This window comes from Bufo gargarizans, chromosome 8, assembly GCF_014858855.1.
Source record: "Bufo gargarizans isolate SCDJY-AF-19 chromosome 8, ASM1485885v1, whole genome shotgun sequence".
Lineage (NCBI taxonomy): Eukaryota > Metazoa > Chordata > Amphibia > Anura > Bufonidae > Bufo > Bufo gargarizans.
In genome coordinates, this window is record NC_058087.1 from 65,296,973 (window position 1) to 65,320,209 (window position 23,237).

Consider the following 23,237-nt stretch of genomic DNA (forward strand, 5'->3'; position numbering starts at 1 on the left):
ATCAATATAGGAAAGGCTGAGAACCACTTTAATGCTAATGCTATGTTACAGAATTATGTTGGGTTATGTGGTGCTGCTAGAGCTAGTGCTGCAGAATAAAATATAGTGTTGGACTATGTTCACATCTGTGTTAACTATATGCATGCACACAATTTTTTTTGTCTGGCCAAAACCAGGCGCTCATGCCGGAAATCAGCTAGATCCCCACTGAATCCCATTATACTGTAGTCTACAGGGTCCAGTAGTGAATTGTAGTTTTCGGCAATGGCGCATCCAATGAAGTCTAGTTCTTTGCTAGATACGTTTGCTGCAGATGTGAATGCCTATATCCTTCTTTGCGCAGGCTTCTGACAGTTATATTGTAGAGGATTCAGAGACATCATAAATGTATACAGGTGAAACTCGAAAAATTAGAATATCGTACAAAGTTCATTTATTTCAGTAATGCAACTTAAAAGGTGAAACTAACATATGCGATAGACTCATTACAGGCAAAGCGAGATATTCAAGCCTTTATTTGTTATAATTTGGATGATTATGGCTTACAGCTTATGAAACCCCAAAGTCACAATTTTGAGGTACCCTTTGATCAGGGGGTATGGATTATTTAGCTGACTAGAGTGTGACACTTTGAGCCTAGAATTTTGAACCTTTTCACAAAATTCTAATTTTAAGCTGCATTAATGCAATTCCTTTTAATTTGCATTACGGAAATAAATGGATTTTTGCAGGATAATCTAATTTTTCGAGTTTCACCTGTATATATTATTTGTAGTTTATAGCTCAGTCTTTGTCATTTATAGCTCACATCCACTATATCAATAACAGTAGTGTCACTCATCTGTTCATTCCTTCTTCATATACTTAGAACTCGCAACCATTCATTAACCTCTCACCTTAATTGCCGGAACCAGGTGCTCATTAGTGTTCTTAGTCACAAAACAATTTTCCTTTTTGGGGTTACCTTTTAGATGGGGATGCCCATAGAGCTGCCGGATCGACTGTTATATGACTAATTGTAAATCCCGTAATTCCATTAGCGGCTTTTTGTACACTGTATTGTTGGGCAGAGGCTCTAGAGCAGTGACGCTTGGTAGCAATTAGTGGTGAATTGGGGTGTATTGCCTTGCAGACTTCAATAAACCTTATTGTAATTACAGTTATGATACTCTTTGTACATTCTGTAATTCCTGGATCCTGGAGAAAAAAAAAACATTGTTGAATTAATAGCTTTAAAATCTATTCACATCCTCCTTTTGACATTTAAGGTAATATTTAATAGCCCCATTTCAGAAAGAGGCCACAGGCTACATTTTTATTGACTGTGGTACTCGTGTGAAGTAATGTTTCTAAAAATGTAGATTCTGCGGGATTGAAGTGGTTATAATTAATGGCATGGCTATGACAGGCAGTTACTTTTCCTCGATAGCTTCAGGTGCATGAATGGGAACCAGGCAGGCAGCAATATTTGATAATATATGAAGGAGATATGAACTATTTGAAGCCACCACCAACTCAGATTCTTCATACTAAGGTTATGTTCACAAGTATTTGATGGCATAGATAACAAATGAACGTGAAGCTATTGATAATAAAAGTTATCGGTTATATTGTTTTTTCAATTTAACATCCTGTTCACTTCAATGGAGGTAAAAGTGCCCTTTTTCCACCATTGAAGTCATGAGGATATCAGTTTTTCCATTCAACTGTTTTAACAATTAAAGGGGTTGTCCCAACTGGACATTTAGGGCATATAAATAGGATATGCCATAAATGTCCAATGGTGCAGGTCTCATCTTTGAGGTCTTCTATTTGAAGAATGGGGCCTTGCCATAAATTGCCGCACATGCATGGCTTTCATTGTTTACCGCTGTGGGACTTCCAAAAATAATTAGTGCCGGCTTGGCTATCGAGGGGTGCCCGCACATGCACAACATCCAATTCATCCATTGCTATAGGTCTTCCAAAATTAGACAAATATATTTTCTTGACAGTTTTTTGCAGTCCCATAGCAGTGAATGGACAGAATGAGGTCCTGTTGTTGAGGTGCGGGCCCTATCATTATGCCATAAGTGTCCAGATGGTGCAGCCACCTTTAAGTTCAGAGTACAGTGTAAATACTAATATGACTCTTACATTCATCATTTTGATGTGCTGAATCTATTATTCTGTTGACTCAAGTGTTAAAAAGATGCATGGATTGATAGAAATTCAGTAAAAAACTGTCTCATGGCTGCTTCGGAAAGTGCTTTTGCTCAGTCGAAATAGAAAGGAAAAGCCTTCTAGTAGACTTTCAGTGGTGCTTAACATACAGTTTGTTGATAATATTTTGCTCTCAGTGATGAATATTATTTTATTCATTTATGAGGCATCATCTTCCATAGCGTTGTACAGACATTGTTGTCGCTCGCTCACTTCGGCCTCTGTCTCCATTAGCACTCAATCTAAATTCCAGATTAATCTATTAGTTTGTTTTTGGAGTATGAGAGGAAAAAGTTGTTGAATGAAACCTACAAAAACATAGGACGAACATGCAAACTCCATGCAGGTGTTGCCCTTTTAGATTTGAAACCAGGAGCCCAATGCTAACCACTGAGACACCATTATAAGCAAACAATAGATTTTATATACTGATATTAATGGGGTTCTCCAGGAGGTTGATAATGATGACCTATCCTCAAGATAGGTTATTATTATCTGATAGGTGGGAGTCTGACACCTTGCACCCATGTGATTAGCTATATTCAGAGGATGCAGTACTCTCCATCCAGATTACCAAGCACAGTGCAGTGCTGCCCATTGTATAGTGGCCGTGTTTGGTATTTCAGCCCAGGTCAATTCACGTGAATAGGATTGAGCTGCATGACCATGACATGACCAATAAATGATGCCACTCTCCTAGAATGAGAGTGTTTTGTAAGACCAAACTGGCCAAACACATTTTATGTATGTTGGCCAAATCCACTGATTTGGGTGGGCAGCTAATATACGTGGAGGTTCTCCAACTCTTCTTCGACGTTAGGTTTGAGAAGCATCATACTTATTTCAACCTGCCTGATCCTTTTGTTTTCAGGCCATAAACTGAACCATTCATGTCAGCGGCTTACTTGGCCTCACAGCAATTTTTTAAACATGGCCCCCTTCAGGAATTTCTTTGCAACCTCCTCCTCTACTACAACCCTCCCACCTGCAGCCAGTCAAGATTGCTCTCTTAGACCAGGTCTGGCCACCGCTCATCCATTTCCAATATATATATACTGTATGTCATGTTGCTGTATATAATGTAATCATATAATACTGTTGAATGGCCCATAACAAAATCTTTCAGTCCTCCTTCTGAGTGTGCCCCTTCTGAGCTCGGACTCCAAAGCAGCCGCTTCCCCTGCTTCCCCTATAGCTATATCCCTGCTACATGTCTATGCTGGGTTGGGAAATTTAGCTTTAAACTGAAAACATGAAATAAACACCCACCAAAATGTTCCCAGGATGTGTATTATGGACAACAGATCCTGACAGAGTTGTCCCATCATGACACTTTCTAGAATGAGGTTTATATTGGAAGGGATGGAGCCCGCCAGCATAATTAGAAACAGGACGCACCTACGATCATCAATGACGAGCATAAAAGACTAGAAAAAGGAGTATTATCTGCTCCGAAACGCATTGTCAACCTTGATTAAAGAGAATTGTATACTCACCTGGTCGTTCAGTTACGCCGATATAGTGTCGCCACCAATATTACCGTTCACCTCACAAGGGCTAGCAACCCATACAAGCATAGGGTCGAGACACGTCCTACCCTCAGGCCATGGTCGGAGAACTCTTATCACACGTATTCAATAAGACAAATGGCCTCCAGTTCTATATCAGCCTGGAAATGCAAGGCCAGCATCAATTTCTTGTAGCCACTGGGGTTAGATAGGACATCATAAACAGCACCTGAAATTGTGATACTCCCAATATTTTGTATGGAAATAAATATTCTATTATGTCCACATCTATTGAGAAAAAACAGTGGTCTCATCCTTCAGGAGGAAACAACTGGCTTTTCCTGCTAGATGTATTCAGATACATAAAAATGTAAGAGTTATGTCTGAGCAATGAAAGTCAGAAGCAAAGTGTTATGTTATTGTAACTAGATAGCGTGTACATTTCAGACTCTGTGATAGAGCAAGTCTGGGATCTGCCGAGCTGAGAAATGCTTTGGGGAGAACACGAGACATGCATTGAGGTATTGTTGGCTTATCTGTCAAGACACCTGGATGGTTCATTAATAGCAAAGAGCTCACAACAAAATGAATGTGCTCAGGATACCGACACAGAGCATGGATCTTGTCTAACAGTCTTAACATCCGAGTGTACAATATTAATAGGGAGAAGAGAAGAATTGGAGGATTGCCATGGGAGACTATGCCATTAATTTACTCTGAGCATTGAGGCTGTTTATGCTAAATGAACACTCGCTGGAAAAAAAGGGGACAATTATTTACTTACTTCAGTTTGTGGTGGCGTACATTGTAGCATAGCAATGAACAAAAAAGGGTGTGTATGGTTGGGTTACATGATGGTGCAAAAGTCTGCATACAAAGAGAACCTTGGAACATCTATAGAAACATGGTTGGAACTTAAAAATGATCAGAAAGTTTCTATAACCAAATGTGATCACAAATGCTAAATACCATCAGGGGCTAAGATTCAAGCAAAATTGGGCAATCCATCTAAGGAGCTTCATTTTAGTCGTGTCCAAAGGTAATAAGGAATAAATAGCAAGCACTGAAGTTGCAGATACATGAAAGCCAATATGCCTAGGTGGCCCACGTAGTATGTAATATGTCCAGTGGCGTTGCTAGGGCTGGTGTCACCCGGTGCGGTAGAAAATGGTGTCACCCCCCCTGGGTGACACCTGACAGTGTAGGCTATATGTATATAACAAACATATTTCATATGAAAACTTACAATTACTTGGCTTTGCCCTTGGGGATCTCGGATGCCACTTCCACACTTTGGCCGGGGGCTCGGCGGAGCTGATGATGTGTTTTATCCTAATGAGAAAGATTTCATAAGTATTTGGAGAAGGGGCAGAGGGATAGCAGAGCAGGGAGAGGCTGGTGCTGCTACTAGGGGGTCATACCATGGGGGAGTAATAACACCCACCATAATGCCCCCCCCCCCCAGTAGAAATAATTCTCCTTATAATGTGTCAGTGCAAAAAATACCCCCCTGTAATGTCCCAGTTGAGCTAATGTCCCCATAGTGCCCCCATAATGTGCCAGTATAAAATACCCCTATATAGTGACCCCAGTAAATGCCCCCATAGTGCTCCTCTCCCCCCTAGTGCCCCCATAATGTACCAGTATAAAATGCCCGATATATAGTGCGCCAGTAGATGCCCTCGGTGTCCCCCATAATTTGTAAGCATAAAATACCCCTTCTCAGTGCCCCGTAGTAGTCCTCTCCCCCCTTCCCCATAGTACCCAACACAATGTGTCCCAGTATAAAATGCCCCTATACAGAGCCCCCATATAAAATAACCGTTCTTTGTGGCCTCAGTAGATGCCCCTATAGTGCCACCAATAATGTGCCAGTAAGAAGTGCCCCCATAGATGTCCCCCAATAATGTGCCAGTGAAATGTGCCGTCATAGATGCCCCTTAATCATGTGCCAGTAGCCTAAGCCCCCCATCAACATGTGCCAGTAGCCTAAGCCCCCCATCAACATGTGCCAGTAGCCATAGGCGCCCCCCCCCTATCATGTGCCAGTAGCCATAGGGCCCCTCTATCATGTGCCAGTAGCCATAGGGCCCCTTTATCATGTGCCAGTAGCCATAGGGCCCCTCTATCATGTGCCAGTAGCCATAGGGCCCCTCTATCATGTGCCAGTAGCCATAGGGCCCCTCTATCATGTGCCAGTAGCCATAGGGCCCCTCTATCATGTGCCAGTAGCCATAGGGCCCCTCTATCATGTGCCAATAGCCATAGGGCCCCCTATCATGTGCCAGTAGCCATAGGGCCCCCCTATCATGTGCCAGTAGCCATAGGGCCCCCCTATCATGTGCCAGTAGCCATAGGCGGCCCCCCCTATCATGTGCCAGTAGCCATAGGGCCCCCCTATCATGTGCCACTAGCCATAGGGCCTCTCCTAACATGTGCCACTAGCCATCAGTATTGTACAGAAGAAAAAAAAAGGAAAAAAACACTTACCTCTTTGGCAGCGATGCGATGCAAGCCTCTTCTGGCCTGTGTCCTGCTCTGTGTACGGCTCAGGGCTTAGGCGGCGCGATGACGTCATGCGCCGGCCTCTGATAGCAGGGCTCCAGACTATAAAAAATACCTAGTAGCCATTGGCTCCTGAACTGAAAAATTTAGGAGCCAAATTACATTTTTAGTCGCCAAATCAAAACCGAATGAAAATTTTGGTATCGTGACAACGCTACGCCGATCAGATCGGCGGAGGGTTGTTTCAATACCAAAATTTTGATTCGCTTTCATCACCATAAAAAAGTATTGCGATACTCGATACCAAGCAAAAAAGCCACGTGCATTTCGCATTTTATGAAACGTTCGTCCCATAATAGAACAGTCCTATCCTATTTTTTTGGGTGACAAGGTGACTAAAAAATGGCGAATGCTCACCGCATAGGAGATATTTTTTAATAATTTAATAGTTTGGACTTTTCGGACGCAGCGCTATGTAATATGTTTATTGTATATATTTTTTATATGTAAAATTGGGAAAGGGGGGATTTAAACTTAATATTTTAGGGTACTTTCACACTAGTGTTTTTCTTTTCCGGTATAGAGTTCCGTCACAGGGGCTCAATACCGGAAAATAACTGATCCGTCATATCCCCATGCATTCAGGATGCATCAGGATGTCTTCAGTTCAGTCATTTTGACTGATCAGGCAAAAGATAAAACCGCAGCGCGCTACGGTATTATCTTCGGCGAAAAAAACTGAAAATTTCGGATCCGCATTCCGGATCCGCCATTTTTTCCCATAGGAACGTATTAGTGCCAGATCCGGCATTCAAAATACCGGAATGCAGGATCCGTCCTTCCGGTCTGCGCATGCCGGTAAAAATGTGTAAAAAGATACAAGACGGATCCGTCTGTCTGCATGACAAGCGGAGACATGGATTCATTCTTGCAATGCATTTGTGAGATGGATCCGCATCCGGATGCATCTCATAAATGCTTTCAGTCACATCAAGATCGGCGGATCTGGCAGGCAGTTCTGACAACGGAACTGCTTGCCGGATCACACTACTGCAAGTGTGAAAGTAGCCTTAGTGTTTGTGTTTTATTTTCACTTACTATTAGCCCCCTTAGGGGCTGGAACCCTTGTCCTATTCACCCTTAGGCCCCTTTCACATGGGTGAGATTTCTGCACGGGTGCAATGAGTGAGGTGAACGCATTGCACCCGCACTGAATCCGGACCCATTCACTTCTATGGGGCTGTGCAGATGAGCGGTGATTTTCACGCATCACTTGTGCGCTGCATGAAAATCGCAACATGCTTTATGTTGTGCGTTTTCATGCAACGCAGACCCCATAGAAGTTAATGGGGCTGCGTGAAAATCGCATTGTATCCGCAAGCAAGTGCGGATGCGGTGCGATTTTCACGCTGGGTTGCTAAGATGAAAGTCTATTCACTGTGTTATTTTCCCTTAGAACATGGTTATAAGGGAAAATAATAGCATTCTGAATGCTTAGTAGAAGGTCAATATAATAAACATTGAGTGCGCCCCCCCAGTATAATAAACATTGAGTGCGCCCCCCCAGTATAATAAACATTGAGTGCACCCCCCGGTATAATAAACATTGAGAGCGCCCCCCCCAGTATATCAAACATTGAGAGCGCCCCCCCAGTATAATAAACATTGAGAGCGCCCCCCCAGTATATCAAACATTGAGAGCGCCCCCCCAGTATAATAAACATTGAGAGCGCCCCCCCCAGTATATCAAACATTGAGAGCGCCCCCCCAGTATAATAAACATTGAGAGCACCCCCCAGTATAATAAACATTGAGTGCGCCCCCCCAGTATAATAAACATTGAGAGCGGCCCCCCAGTATAATAAACATTGAGAGCACCCCCCAGTATAATAAACATTGAGTGCGGCCACCCCCCCAGTATAATATACATTGAGAGCGCCCCCCCCAGTATAATAAACATTGAGAGCGCCCCCCCCCAGTATATCAAACATTGAGTGCGGCCACCCCCCCAGTATAATATACATTGAGAGCGCCCCCCCCCCCAGTATAATAAACATTGAGTGCGGCCACCCCCCAGTATAATATACATTGAGAGCGCCCCCCCCCAGTATAATAAACATTGAGTGCGGCCACCCCCCCCAGTATAATATACATTGAGAGCGCCCCCCCCCCCCCAGTATAATAAACATTGAGTGCGGCCACCCCCCCAGTATAATATACATTGAGAGCGCCCCCCCCAGTATAATAAACATTGAGTGCGGCCACCCCCCCAGTATAATATACATTGAGAGCGCCCCCCCAGTATAATAAACATTGAGTGCGGCCACCCCCCCAGTATAATATACATTGAGAGCGCCCCCCCCCAGTATAATAAACATTGAGTGCGGCACCCTCCCAGTATAATAAACATTGAGTGCGGCCACCCCCCCAGTATAATAAACATTGAGAGCGCCCCCCCCAGTATATCAAACATTGAGTGCGGCCACCCCCCCAATATAATATCAACTTGAGGCGCCCCCCCAGTATAATAAACATTGAGTGCGGCCACCCCCCAGTATAATATACATTGAGAGCGCCCCCCCCCCAGTATATCAAACATTGAGTGCGGCCACCCCCCCAGTATAATATACATGAGAGCGCCCCCCCCCGTATAATAAACATTGAGTGCGGCCACCCCCCAGTATAATATACATTGAGGAGCGCCCCCCCCCAGTATAATCTACATTGAGTGCGGCACCCTCCCAGTATAATAAACATTGAGTGCGGCCACCCCCCAGTATATATACATTGAGAGCGCCCCCCCCCAGTATAATAAACATTGAGAGCGCCCCCCCCCCAGTATATCAACATTGAGTGCGGCCACCCCCCCAATATAATATTACATTGAGAGCGCCCCCCAGTATAATAAACATGAGTGCGCCCCCCCCAATATAATATACATTGAGAGCGCCCCCCCCAGTATAATATACATTGAGTGCGGCACCCTCCCAGTATAATAAACATTGAGTGCGGCCACCCCCCCAGTATAATATACATTGAGAGCGCCCCCCCCCAGTATAATAAACATTGAGTGCGGCCACCCCCCCAGTATAATATACATTGAGAGCGCCCCCCCCAGTATAATAAACATTGAGTGCGGCCACCCCCCCAGTATAATATACATTGAGAGCGCCCCCCCCAGTATAATAAACATTGAGAGCGCCCCCCCCAGTATATCAAACATTGAGTGCGGCCACCCCCCAATATAATATACATTGAGAGCGCCCCCCCAGTATAATAAACATTGAGTGCGGCCACCCCCCCAGTATAATATACATTGAGAGCGCCCCCCCCCCCAGTATATCAAACATTGAGTGCGGCCACCCCCCCAGTATAATATACATTGAGAGCGCCCCCCCCCAGTATAATAAACATTGAGTGCGGCCACCCCCCCAGTATAATATACATTGAGAGCGCCCCCCCCCAGTATAATATACATTGAGTGCGGCACCCTCCCAGTATAATAAACATTGAGTGCGGCCACCCCCCAGTATAATATACATTGAGAGCGCCCCCCCCCCCCCAGTATAATAAACATTGAGAGCGCCCCCCCCCCCAGTATATCAAACATTGAGTGCGGCCACCCCCCCAATATAATATACATTGAGAGCGCCCCCCCCAGTATAATAAACATTGAGTGCGGCCCCCCCCCCCCAGTATAATATACATTGAGAGCGCCCCCCCCCCCAGTATAATATACATTGAGTGCGGCACCCTCCCAGTATAATAAACATTGAGTGCGGCCACCCCCCCAGTATAATATACATTGAGAGCGCCCCCCCCCCAGTATAATAAACATTGAGAGCGCCCCCCCCCAGTATATCAAACATTGAGTGCGGCCACCCCCCCCCCCCCCAGTATATCAAACATTGAGTGCGGCCACCCCCCCAGTATAATATACATTGAGAGCGCCCCCCCCCCCCCCCCAGTATAATAAACATTGAGTGCGGCCACCCCCCCAGTATAATATACATTGGTGGCGCCCCCCCCAGTATAATATACATTGAGAGCGCCCCCCCCCCAGTATAATAAACATTGAGTGCGGCCACCCCCCCAGTATAATATACATTGGTGGCGCAGTGGGAAGTGCCAATGAGGGTTAAAAAAAATAAATAAAAATTAACTCACCTCCACCAATTGATCGCATAGCTGCCGGTCTCCTGTTCTATCTTCAGGACCTGTGAAAGGACCTGTGGTGACATCACTGTAGTCATCACATGGTACATCATATGATCCATCACCATGGTAATGGACCATGTGATTAGCTCAGTGATGTCACCACAGGTCCTGAAGATAGAACAGGAGACCGGCAGCTACGGGATCAATTGGAGGAGGTGAGTTCATTTTTTATTTATTTTTTTAACCCTCATTGGCACTTCCCACTGCGCCACCAATGTTTATTATACTGGGGGGGGGGGGGGGTGCACAAAATGTTAATTATACTGGGGGGGGGGTTGCACAAAATGTTTATTATACTGGGGGGGGGGGGCGCACTCAATGTTAATACAAATACAGGAGGCGGGTGCCGGAATGAAATAGCCGGCACCCGACCTCTATGATAGGGGCTGCGATCAGTGGCAGTTAACCCCTCAGGTGCCGCTCACTGTCATAGAGGTCGGGTGCCGGCTATTTGATTCCGGCACCCGCCTCCTGTATTTGTATTACAGGTCAGTTTTCTTCATTGGTGGCGCAGTGGCCACAGCCCCTCCCCTCCTCCTCCCATCCCTCTTCTCATTGGCGGAGGCAGCGGCAGCAGCACAGGGGGAGGGAGAGAGCCCCCCGCCCCCTCCCTGCCTCTATGGAAGTTAGTTAGGAGAACTCCGGCGGCCGGCGGGTGACACCCCATCAGACTGGTGTCACCCGGTGCGGCCCGCACCCCCCGCACCCCCCTCGCAACGCCACTGAATATGTCTATCAGCACAGAACGCATGGATGTAATCACATATTAAGCAAGTTGTACAAAGATGAAAGCACTCACTATGCAAATCAATGTACCGTATTTTTTTCGCTTTATAAGACACACCTGATGATAAGGCGCATCTAGGTTTTTGATGAGGAAAATAGGAAAAAAATATTTTGAACCAAAAGGTGTGCTTTTGATGGGTTTTGAACTATTGGTGGTCTTTTAATGACACTATTATGGGGGATCTGTGGATGACACACTGATATGGAGGGAGCTCTGGATGACACTGTTATGGAGGATCTGTGGGTGGCGCACTGTTATGGCGGCATCTGTGGATGACGCACTGTTATGGGAGATCTGTGGATGACACTGTTATGGGGATCTGTGGATGACACACTGATATGGGGGGATCTGTGGATGACACTGTTATTGGGGATCTGTGGATGATACTGTTATGGGGGATCTGTGGATGATACACTGATATGGGAAGGTAAAACAAAACATGCAATGCAACAGCTCTCTGCAAACCAAATAAAGTACAAAAATGCATAATAATTGCTAGTGCTATACTTATAATATAGAGATGCTTGGCAAATATATTTTGTACAAAATTATTTGAGCCCGTCTGCCGCACTGATATGGGGATAACTGTGGATGACACTGTTATGGGGGATCTGTGGATGACACTGTTATGGGGGGGATCTGTGTATAAAGCTGTCATGGGGGGGATCTGTGGATGACACATATATAGTATCTTATGCTGGTCCCCTCTGTGTCCCCTTATGTCCCTGTGTAAAAAGTGACCCCCATTACACCAGGCCCTGCTCAGAGCAGTCTTCATATGTAAAGATTAGTCATGTAATCATCAACCAGTGGCTCTGCTTTGTTAAACTTGTTGCCTGCCTCCAGCCCCTCCTACCACCCCGCGTGATAGAACTCTGATACATCGCAGGCCGCGCTGTGCAGCATAGCGGCCGGCAATGTATCAGTGTCAGCAATGTCAAAATTGCACCATTCGCTTTATAAGACACACTGTCATTTCCCCCCACTTTTGGTTGAAAAAAGTGCGTCTTATAAAGCAAAAAATACGGTAGATGCAGCAGAGATGTGTCATTACAACGAATTATGATGATAATATTTAGCTGACATTTTCTATATTGTTACGGGCATATCAACGGAGTTATCCCAAATCCAATCACATTCTTTATTTTTATATATATATTAGAAAATATAGTAGCAATAAATCATAGTCAGAGGTTGCAGTCAGACAAAGGTCCTGGAGCATAAGGTGTCCAAAAAGGCCCTCTACCCCATAGGAAAGATGAGATATATCAGTAGTCAAATCACATTATTATGGGCACTTCCTACTTTTGATGTCGGCAGTGCGTAGCTCATGAAGGAAATTACGTATTCTGAGATGGCTTGGTGGGTATATATGGTGTGTGATATACTGTCTGCACACATATCATACATTATTATCAAGAGGAAAAGGTGCAATTTATCAGAGTTGCAAAAAGGGATGATTATTGGCTTTGGGTCCGAGGGTGGCAGTGTTTCTGAAACTGAGCAGTTTAACTGTTCTCGTGCTGCTGCGGTGAAAGTGTATTGTGAGTGGACAAATGGCACCATTGCGAATAAGTAACATGGAAACTACTGAGCACCACATGGCATCGATCTACTGTAAGAGGAGAATGTCGGCTACGAAGGTATGCAAGGGCGGACCAACACTCTACAGTAGAGCAACTCACTGCCAAAATGAACCAGGGGGCTACCAGATGTGTGTCTAAAACAAACAGTTCAACAATCCCTACTACCTATGAAGCTCTGAAACAAAAGGATGGTTATTGAATCTTCCAGAAAGACAATACGACATGTCACATGGCTAGAAATGTCCGACATTGATTGGAAGAACATGACCAAGACTTCCAAGTACTACCTTGGCCCTCTAATGCCCAAGACTTGAACCCAATTGTGCATCTGTGGACCACTGCAATCATTGTGTTCCCTCTATGAATTTTCCTCACCCACCCTCCAGCAGCTGTGGGCAAAATATACCTGTGACAGCCTACCAAGACCTTATTGAGTCACTCCCAGCCTGTCTAGCTGCTGCCCATGCTGAACACGGCGATTATTCTGGAGATTAGCTGGTGGTTATAATATTGTGACTTGACTGTGTAGTTGGGGCCCAGTTACCGATTTGGCTATATCCTATATGAATAGATCAGTATTATAAGTATGATAGTTGGGGCTCAGTTACTGATTTGGCTTTGAGGTCCAGGGGTTCAGATTATGCACCAGTCTGACAATTTTTTTAATGTATTTAGGGACAACATAATTCTATATGGTTACATGTTATTATATTTATTGATTGTGTAATATTCATCCTCATCTACAGAATGCAAAAATGCAAGTAAATGCCCATAAACACAATGATATAATGAAATGTACCATCACCATTGATGCACTTATGCTTTTAATATTATACAATACTCAGTAAATGACCATAATATTTTATATAAATGGACCTGGTATAACGAGTTTCCATTTTCTGGATACTTGCTACATTAAACCTTGGATAGGCTGTGAATAAAAGATGTTTAATAGCAATGATTTTTCTATCCTGGTTTACTAGCAATGCTTTGTAGACCCATATAAAACATAAGCAACAATCGCCCCATGATTCCTGTAGAGGAAAGGGGCAGCCATATGTTCAGTTCACCGAATAACACCTATGTTTTCTATTGCATGACAGGGCATGATGTACCTGGAGGAACGCCGCTTGGTTCACAGAGACCTCGCAGCCAGGAATGTATTGGTAAAGTCTCCTAACCATGTGAAGATCACAGACTTTGGACTAGCCCGTCTACTGGAAGGAGATGAGAAGGAATATAATGCTGATGGCGGCAAGGTAAGCCATTTTTAATGTCTCTGTCTTGATGTTAATCGATGTTACGGAAGGCAATTGGAGCCAATGCGACTAATAATTATAGTTATAGCATTGACACCAAACCTCAAACTTTTAGAAATTAGATTTTGTCCATTAGGCAACAGTCTAGTTGACTGCTTTAACACTAGTTATATGCAGCTTTGCTGAATTGGGAATATTTTACAAGGGGAAAAGCAAGCATTGCCGCCACATGGCAAAGCCTATGCTACTACTTTATGCAAGCAGTGACAAACCACATAACGAGGCCTCAAATTTTCTTCTGCTAAGCACCTAGAAGTGGTCTGAATAGTGGACATGGAAACTGTAGGAGCTACTTGTGCTTGGTGAATTAAGCGATCCTCCCTACTAGTGGTCTGTCTGGGCTGTCTGGAGCCTGTTTGCTGCGTGTGCTGCTAACACCTCCTAACAACCAAGTCAGAACTGCTTAGATGGTGGGCAATTCATCAAAATGACCATCCTGCTTCTCTCAGTGAAATAATGTGCTCCCTCTCAAAGTCAACTAAGCAGAATGTCTTTGAGTGTGTTGTAGGGGCATGTCTAGCAGACAACGATCTATCGCCAAGAGGTATACTACCCGAAAGTAGCCCCTGAAAGCTTTTTTATAGGGCAGCAGAGGAAGCACTTTAATGCCTTCTTGTGGCAAGGCCCAGTGTCTAATCAGATCACACCTGTAATCATTTACATAACTGCCTGAGAGATAACTGCATGTTGTGTTTTGCAGCAATCCGACATTTTTATCTCGGTGCGTTATTTATTTTGTTATTTATTTTCTTTAAAACTGAGTAATATACCTGAAGGATAATTCTTTAAATACCTGATAATAATTTTCTCTACATAGATGCCGATTAAGTGGATGGCCCTAGAATGCATTCATTACAGGAAGTTTACCCATCAAAGTGATGTCTGGAGTTATGGCAAGTATTATATTCTGTATTCTATATTGTTTGATACATACTTTGTAGAAGGCCATCTTTTTTTCTCTGTAACTTTTATCTTCACTAATAAATGCTTGCCATATTATATATTTGATGCACTTAAGCTTGAAGAAGTAATTTATGTTTTGGTTGATGATTTTTTCCATACTAGGCTTTTAGCAATATTCATGCTCCCATCAGCACCCTGGCCACTGATTCACTGATGTAGAACCCATGACCTTCAAGCTACCTTCTAGTTTTCTATATTTTCTAGCATATTCCTTTGTGAGACATTATTTTTATTATAAAAAAAATCTGTAAGTATGAGTGAGTAAAATGTATATCTTATAGGTGTCACTATATGGGAGCTAATGACATTTGGTGGAAAGCCCTATGATGGAATACCAACACGGGAAATCCCTGATCTACTGGAGAAAGGAGAAAGACTTCCTCAGCCACCTGTGTGCACCATTGACGTTTATATGGTGATGGTGAAGTGTAAGTAATGAGCGTTTCTGGGTAACTTAAAATGTGCTAGTACAGTTGTAGTGAAAAATATTCACTAGACATGTTGATGGAGGGCCTAGATAAAATTATATTGAATTGTGCAGTGTGCAGGCAGTATATATTGATGATCTATCCCCAGGATAGGTCATCAATATTTGGTCTTTGGGGGGTCCAACTCCCAGCAACTGCACCCATCAGCTGTTTGAAGAGTTGGCAGTGATCTTACCAACACTGCTTCCTCTTCCACATTACACTGCACTTTGTTTTGCTTGAAGCAGTGGTGCAGTGTAATTACAAGTGCTCGTACCGTTCCAGTGAATGGAACAAGCACTTACACTGCGCCACTGAGACTTCTGAGACAATGCACTTTGTAATCTTGAAGAGAAAATAGCGCTCGCACGAGCTCCACCAACTCTTCAAACAGCTGATCAGTGGATAGAATACCTCCTGAGCATAGGTCATCAATAAGTACTGGCTGCACAACCCCTTTAATATCCACTATTGCATTTATGGTCTAAGGATTTATGCTGCTTAATCTCATAATATATCTGATTCTGTATTGTGGAGGTCTGTGTTTCTGACTTGATAAATTGGATCATTCTTACTGCTTTTAGCAACTACTAGAAGGAGCTGTGGAGCAAATTCATTGAAGTCAATGCAAAATGTATAAATTGTATGCAGTGAATTTTCCTGTTGGTGGTAGGCAAGTGGTTTAATGCTGAGCACTCTCTCATTACCTACTATATCCTCCCTCTATAGTAGGCCTGTTGAGATCAATGACTGAATTTAAAGTAGGGCATAATTTATCAGTTCATATAGAAAATATGGTCAATAGTAGTAACATGGGAAGCAGATTGCGAGTGAGATTGGCATTAATGATTATTTTTTTTCATCCTTCTGTTAACTAAAACTTTGCAAACGGGTTTTCTGGATAATAGACCTTGCACCAGTCTCCTAAAGCCAAGTTGTTGATAGGAAGCACATGTTCACTCATGCAGTTTTTTTTATTTATTTTATGGTATATTAATTTGTAATTTGGTTCACTAGCATCTGTCTTAATTAGTTCTCAGTCTGTGAATTAAGTTGTGTGGGAAAATAGAGGTGTTAACGAACTTCACTTCCTACATCACCATCTGAATATTTGACAGCTCAAAGTATTAGGAGGAATGGCAAACCATTCTATACTGGAGTAAAATATGTTAGTATTTTACTTTTGCTTCATAGAGAAATATTCTAAAATGTATATAATGCAGACCAGGGTACTCAGATAGTTATGGTAAAAGTCTGCTTAACGGGGACTGTGGTCTTGTGAACGTCTGAGCTCGACATCGACAGTAAATTTTATAGAACTATCAGTGTTGGAATGGGGTGCCTAGGGCTCACCAGTAAAATTAAATAATATTATAATATTCCCAGTTTTCATATGGAGGTATAGGCTGGTTGAGATCTTGTATGCTGCCTACTGTATCTATATATATATATACTGCAGTCAGTTTGCAGTGCTATTTGACACTTGTGCAGGGGGTGAGGACTAGGGACAAATCCCTTGCTCAGGGAACCACTGAGGGATTCACCTGGGGAAGCCCATGATTTATTATCATTTGTAAGTTGGGAAACTGATCCAGAACACTAAATTAAAGGGCTTCTACCACCAGAAATACTGTTAGTGTGCTAATGTCAGCACTACATAACAGTATGTTTTTTACCTTTCTCCCTGCAGCCGTTTTTGTAAAATAAGCAGGCACGGACTGGCCCACAGGGGTACAGGGGAATCCCCCGGTGGGCCCCTGGACAAAGTGGGCCCCTAGTCTCCCATCCCCTGCACAAGTGGCACATTACACATTAGACTTACTGCACTACATACATACATTCAATGTACAGCACCTCCACCAGCCTATGTTCATATAAAAAACAAGTTAGATTATTTATTTTATATGAATGTATCCATACGGTGGGCCCCCAAAATAAATTTTACTGGTGGGCCCTAGGTACCCCAGTCCGACACTAAAAATAAGCACTTTTATAATATGCTAATGAGCCTCTAGGTGGGCGTAGAATCAGCACCTAGAGGCTCCGTCTACTCATGCTTTGTCCCGCCCAGGTCCCCTGTTCTGCCCGCCCCGCTCCTCTTGATTGATGCCACGGTCATCCGCATAGTTGACGAAATCCCACGCCTGCGCCATTCACTTCTGGTTTCGGCGCAGGCGCAGTGAGTGAATGATGCGCTCCTGGTGCCGGATTCCTCACTGCCCCTGCGCCGACTACGTCACAGTGAGGAAGCCGGCATCAGGAGAGCAACCTTCATTCACTGCGCCTGCGCCGAAGACAGAAGCGAATGGCGCAGGCACGGGATTTTGTCAACTATGCGGTGGAACGTGGCATCAATCGAGAGGAGCAGGGAGGGCAGAACAGGGGTCCTGGGTGGGATAAAGGGTGAGTAGACGGAGCCTCTAGGTCAGGCATGGCCAACCTGCGTCTCTCCAGCTGTTGTAAAACTGCAACTTCCACCATGCCCTGCTGTAGGCTGATAGCTTTAGGCAGTCTGGGCAGGCTGGGGGTTGTAGTTTTGCAACAGCTGGAGAGCCTCAGGTTGGCCATCCCTGCTCTAGGTGCTGATTTTACGCCCACATAGCACCTAGAGGTTCATTAGCATATAATACTGTTATGTAGTGCTGACATTAGTGCATCGCTAATGTCAGTCAGCTACATAACGGTATTTCTGGTGGTAGAAGCCCTTTAATTAAAGGGTTTGTTGGGTTTCATGATATTGATGACTTTTTCTCAGGACAAGTAATCAGTATCAGATCGGTGGGGTCCTGACTCTCATGTGAGAGCTGCATCCTCTTCAATGTTTACCTGCATGCCATCTACCTTGTGCTGTTCATCCCATTCACTTGAATAGGAGAGAATTCTGTAATTACACATCAATGCCACATCAATGGCCCCTAGGTCATACATTTCATTGAACTTGACAACCCCTTTAAGACCCCCTAAATTAATTAAACCCCACAAGAACTAACTCAAAACTAAAATCATTTAGACCCTAGATCAGAACTTTAAACTCATTCAGATCCCTAAGCAAACCCTTATGTATTTATTGCCCAGGCCAGAACCTATAAACTTCAGACCCCAGAGCAAACCAGTCCATATTGAAACCCAAAAAACAGACACAATGTAAGATAGATACATATTGAACGCTCCAGCATAGCCGTAGATTTCAGTCATTATTTAAGACAGTTTCAGGCATAAATGACAATAAATAAGCCGGGGCCTGATAGAAAAGTCAAACATGCTTTCAAGGTTGCAAATCCAGTGGATTTGTGCCTTTTTCTACACTAAAAAGAGATGTAAGAGATATGATAACATATCCCTGTATTCTGTAGATAATACTTTTGTGCCACACCATGCAATTAGAGAAAAGTCTCCTAAAGTATGTCTCTCCAGTCCATTCAATCTCATTACAAGCAAAATCTCCCTAGAGCTTCTGGCTTCATTTAAGTGCGATTAACGCCTCACTCCCATTTTCCCTATCTGGTTTCTCCTGAAAGGCGTCTGCATAACAGCACCAGAAACCTGTGACGATAAATGAGCCTGTTTTTAATAGGAGACTTTGGGCCTGTTGTGTGTTCATGACAAGAATGCAGAGTCTTATGATGCCCCCTGCTGACTCAAGCAAATCTCGCAGAGCTGCATGTTTATCACTACAGCAGTTGAAATCAATAGAAATAAATTCCTATATTGTGCTCTATCGGTGTCTCCATTGGAAAAAAAAAGATTAGTACTAAATTACAGAAAAATATTTTTTTGGTGTATGTCCAGTGTAGTCAAAATATGCCAGGGTATGCAATGTAAGTAGAACTGGTGTTATACAGTATGTAGACATTTATGTAAAACGTCTCCAGAATATAGCACTGACAGAAAATTCCAATAATAAGCATCCACAGGACCATCCTGATATAAAGATATGAGATTTTTTGGGATTATAATGAGCCATGTGTATGTGTGCAAACATTTATAATACAACTGGTTAGAGATGGCTGCAATTGTTTGTGTCTATATTAGGGAATGTTCACATCTGCATTGGAGGCTCCATTCAGGGCTTCCGTCACCGATTTTTTCAAAAATAGGGAAAAGTCCTGCATGTGGGACTTTTTTCTCCACTGAACAAAAACTAAACCGATTCCCCTTACAGACGAGCGTGTGTCATGCTGCGAGTCTGCTGCGCACCTCCCGGCCAGACCTCCCAGCACTGACGGGGTCACATAGCATTATATTGATTTATGATGCTATGTAACCCTTACAGTTTTGGAACGTATTGTATAACATGTCAGTGTCTTCTAATACATTCCAGAACTGTAAGGGTTACATAGCATAATAAATCAATATAATGCTATGTGACCCCGTCAGTGCCGGGGGGTCAGGCCGGGAGCTGCGCTGCAGACTCGCAGCATGACACACGCTTGTCTGCAAGGGGCCTTATAGTCAATGGAACCTGTTAGTCTCCGTTCCTATCAGCTATGTGCTGAATCTGATACTTCCATTATTTTCGTTGTTCTTCTATAACTGAACAGAACAACTGATGTGAGAGCCCTTCAAGCCACAACCATATGAGATTCTGTGATTCCAAAAAATTTAGATTTATGAAAGATTGACCTATGCTTTAGTAATATATTTCTTACTTAACTCTTCCCCTTCCTTTCATTAATATTATCTCCCTTTTTCTGGTTGAATTTGATAGACAAACCTTTTTAAGTGATAATATATTATTTTCCTCTCTAAATAACCATATAGTTCATTTTCCACTCACCTCAATCCAACTTTTTTCCTTGCAAGAATAGTGTAGTTCCTATAAGTCGTCCCATTTTGTAGGAGAACAAAAGCACGTCCCACGGCGCAAATTACCGTCAGCCAGTCACCAGGATCAGGAAGGAATCTTTTATTGCAGCGATACAACGCGTTTCGGGGAATCACTCCCCTTCATCAGGTACAAACAGCTGCACAAGGGTAACAGCACAAAGCTACACATATTTATACTTACAAACATACCGCCCTAAGGAGGTCACAAGGTCAAAAGGGGAGGAAATTTGGGTGTTGCTTAAATGAATAGTAGCAAATATAATGTGCATATCAGCAGGCTCTCATGATGGGCCGCCGATGTGCACATTCTAAACACATTTATATTATATGAAGCAGAAAAAGCACACTGGAAAACGTCCGCTTTATAAAAGATCTCAAAAAAGTACGCCCATATGGGGGCGACCTTATAAAGTGTGCAATAACAAGCACATGCTTGTTATTGCACACTTTATAAGGTCGGCCCCCATATGGGCGTACTTTTTTGAGATCTTTTATAAAGCGGACGTTTTCCAGTGTGCTTTTTCTGCTTCATATAATATAAATGTGTTTAGAATGTGCACATCGGCGGCCCATCATGAGAGCCTGCTGATATGCACATTATATTTGCTACTATTCATTTAAGCAACACCCAAATTTCCTCCCCTTTTGACCTTGTGACCTCCTTAGGGCGGTATGTTTGTAAGTATAAATATGTGTAGCTTTGTGCTGTTACCCTTGTGCAGCTGTTTGTACCTGATGAAGGGGAGTGATTCCCCGAAACGCGTTGTATCGCTGCAATAAAAGATTCCTTCCTGATCCTGGTGACTGGCTGACGGTAATTTGCGCCGTGGGACGTGCTTTTGTTCTCCTATACCACTATCTTCTTGGGGGCTCCAGGCTTCTCCGTTTGAAGATTCTTTGTGGTCCCGTGGCTGCAGACCGCCTTATCCAGACGTCCAGGCTTGTTTGACAAAAATACCTACAATAGTGTTGTGCCTACCTTTGCACAACCATACAAGGTGAGCCTTACCACTTCTCTCCGTATATTATTATACACTCACAGAATCACCCTATGGTGCGCCCATCTGTGTTCTTTTTACAGATTTGAACTAGCCTGTTACATTACGTCCCATTTTGTAGGCAGGTCCAAATTAACAGAAAAGGCGGGGCAACACAAGTAGGTGGGGTCAACAATACCATGGTGCAGAAGCAAATAGCACAGTGTAGCACAATATACTGCCCCAAAAGCTGGCCCTCTGTGGTGGCCATTATTAGCTACCATCTTCTATCCTCCTCCAGTTGTCTATGGAGCAGAGGGCTTAGGAGGTAAGGTGCGAGCCACAGCAGTTGAATTCAGGAGAGCATGTGTGGTCACTGGCTGGGTACATGAATACCTGATTCTCACAGTGTTAATTACTGTTGAGAGCTTATTATGTACCAGGTCAGCGGCAGAGAGGAGAACTTGGGTGGCCCCCTGGGGCATCGTCCCATTGGGAAATTTCCCTGATGGGTCTATTTCCAATCCGCTTCTGGTGTAGTCTTTGAGTAAAAAATTAAGGTAATTCAGGGATATTTAAGCACAATTTTACCTTCTGCCATATTTGTCCTCTAATGACATCAGTAGGTTTTTAACAATCTAGAGGATGTTCACCAGTTGCTCTGGAACTTAGCCCACTGCCCACCCTTCAGTGTAAATACAGACCTAAGTATTAATGAAAAAACGGGTGTCTCACTGTAATTTACATTTACTTTTACTAAACCTTATACATAATATAAAATCAAATACATAAAAAAACTTTACATTCACATAAAAATACCTATAAGACAAAGTTAATTTTGTATAGACGGTCCCTTTAAATGCGGAGCTCTCGCATGTAAGAAATTACAAAAGTGCAAAATTGCGGCTTCCTTGTAATTTCTGGGCATGTGGTTAATAGTATCAGTAGGTATTAGATTTTGTTCACTGTGTTATTCAATGTTCTTAATAGATGGCAGGCTGATGACACATTCTCTTAATTTGCTACAATGTGTCCATGCCCTTAGATAGGTTAATATGCCAGTTTGCGGTTAATTCATGTTGCGTGCACACATATTATGTTAGTAAAATGTTCAATCAATCCGCAATTGATTTCGCTAACATTCAGTGTCTTATATCACTCACGATCGTGACCGGTCTGCCCTCTTTCTTCTAGAAAGCGGGCAGACCGGTCAAGAAGAAAGCGGGCAGATCGGTCACGATCGTGAATAATATAAGACACTGAATGCTAGCAAAATCAATTGCGGACTGATTGGACATTTTACTAACATAATATGTGTGCACGCAACATGAATTAACCGCAAACTGGCATATTAACCTATCTAAGAACATGGACACATTGTAGCAAATTAAGAGAATGTGTCATAAGCCTGCCATCTATTAAGAACATTGAATAACACAGCGAACAGAATCTAATATCAACTGATACTATTAACCACACGCCCAGAAATGACAAGGAAGCCGCAATTTTGCACTTTTGTAATTTCTTACATGCGAGAGCTCCGCATTTAAAGGGACCGTCTATACAAAATTAACTTTGTCTTATAGGTATTTTTATGTGAATGTAAAGTTTTTTTAATTTGATTTTATATTATGTATAAGGTTTAATAAAAGTAAATGCAAATTACTGTGAGACACCCGTTTTTTCATTAATCGGTAGGTATTTGTATAAAAAAAATCTGAAACAGATTTATTAACCTTATACATGGTGCCAACCAAATGAAAACCAAAAAAGACAAGGTGGCATTAGCAGGAGGTGCTCAAACCCACATGCAGTCGTGCATATATATATATAGGGGAGCAAATCCTGCACTTGTGGCCCGTTGCTAATGGCGATCCC

General features: G+C 43.2%; 1 protein-coding gene across 2 annotated transcripts in view; it reads left to right on the forward strand.

Moving 5' to 3' along the window:
- Positions 1-23,237, forward strand: part of ERBB4 (erb-b2 receptor tyrosine kinase 4) — a 1,102,749-nt gene that overhangs the window by 1,025,802 nt on the left and 53,710 nt on the right. For both annotated transcript variants that reach the window (XM_044302570.1, XM_044302571.1), the window contains exons 21-23: positions 13,910-14,065; positions 14,943-15,018; positions 15,370-15,516. In XM_044302570.1, the coding sequence (XP_044158505.1) occupies positions 13,910-14,065; positions 14,943-15,018; positions 15,370-15,516 (379 nt within the window). The remainder of the gene's footprint in view (positions 1-13,909; positions 14,066-14,942; positions 15,019-15,369; positions 15,517-23,237) is intronic.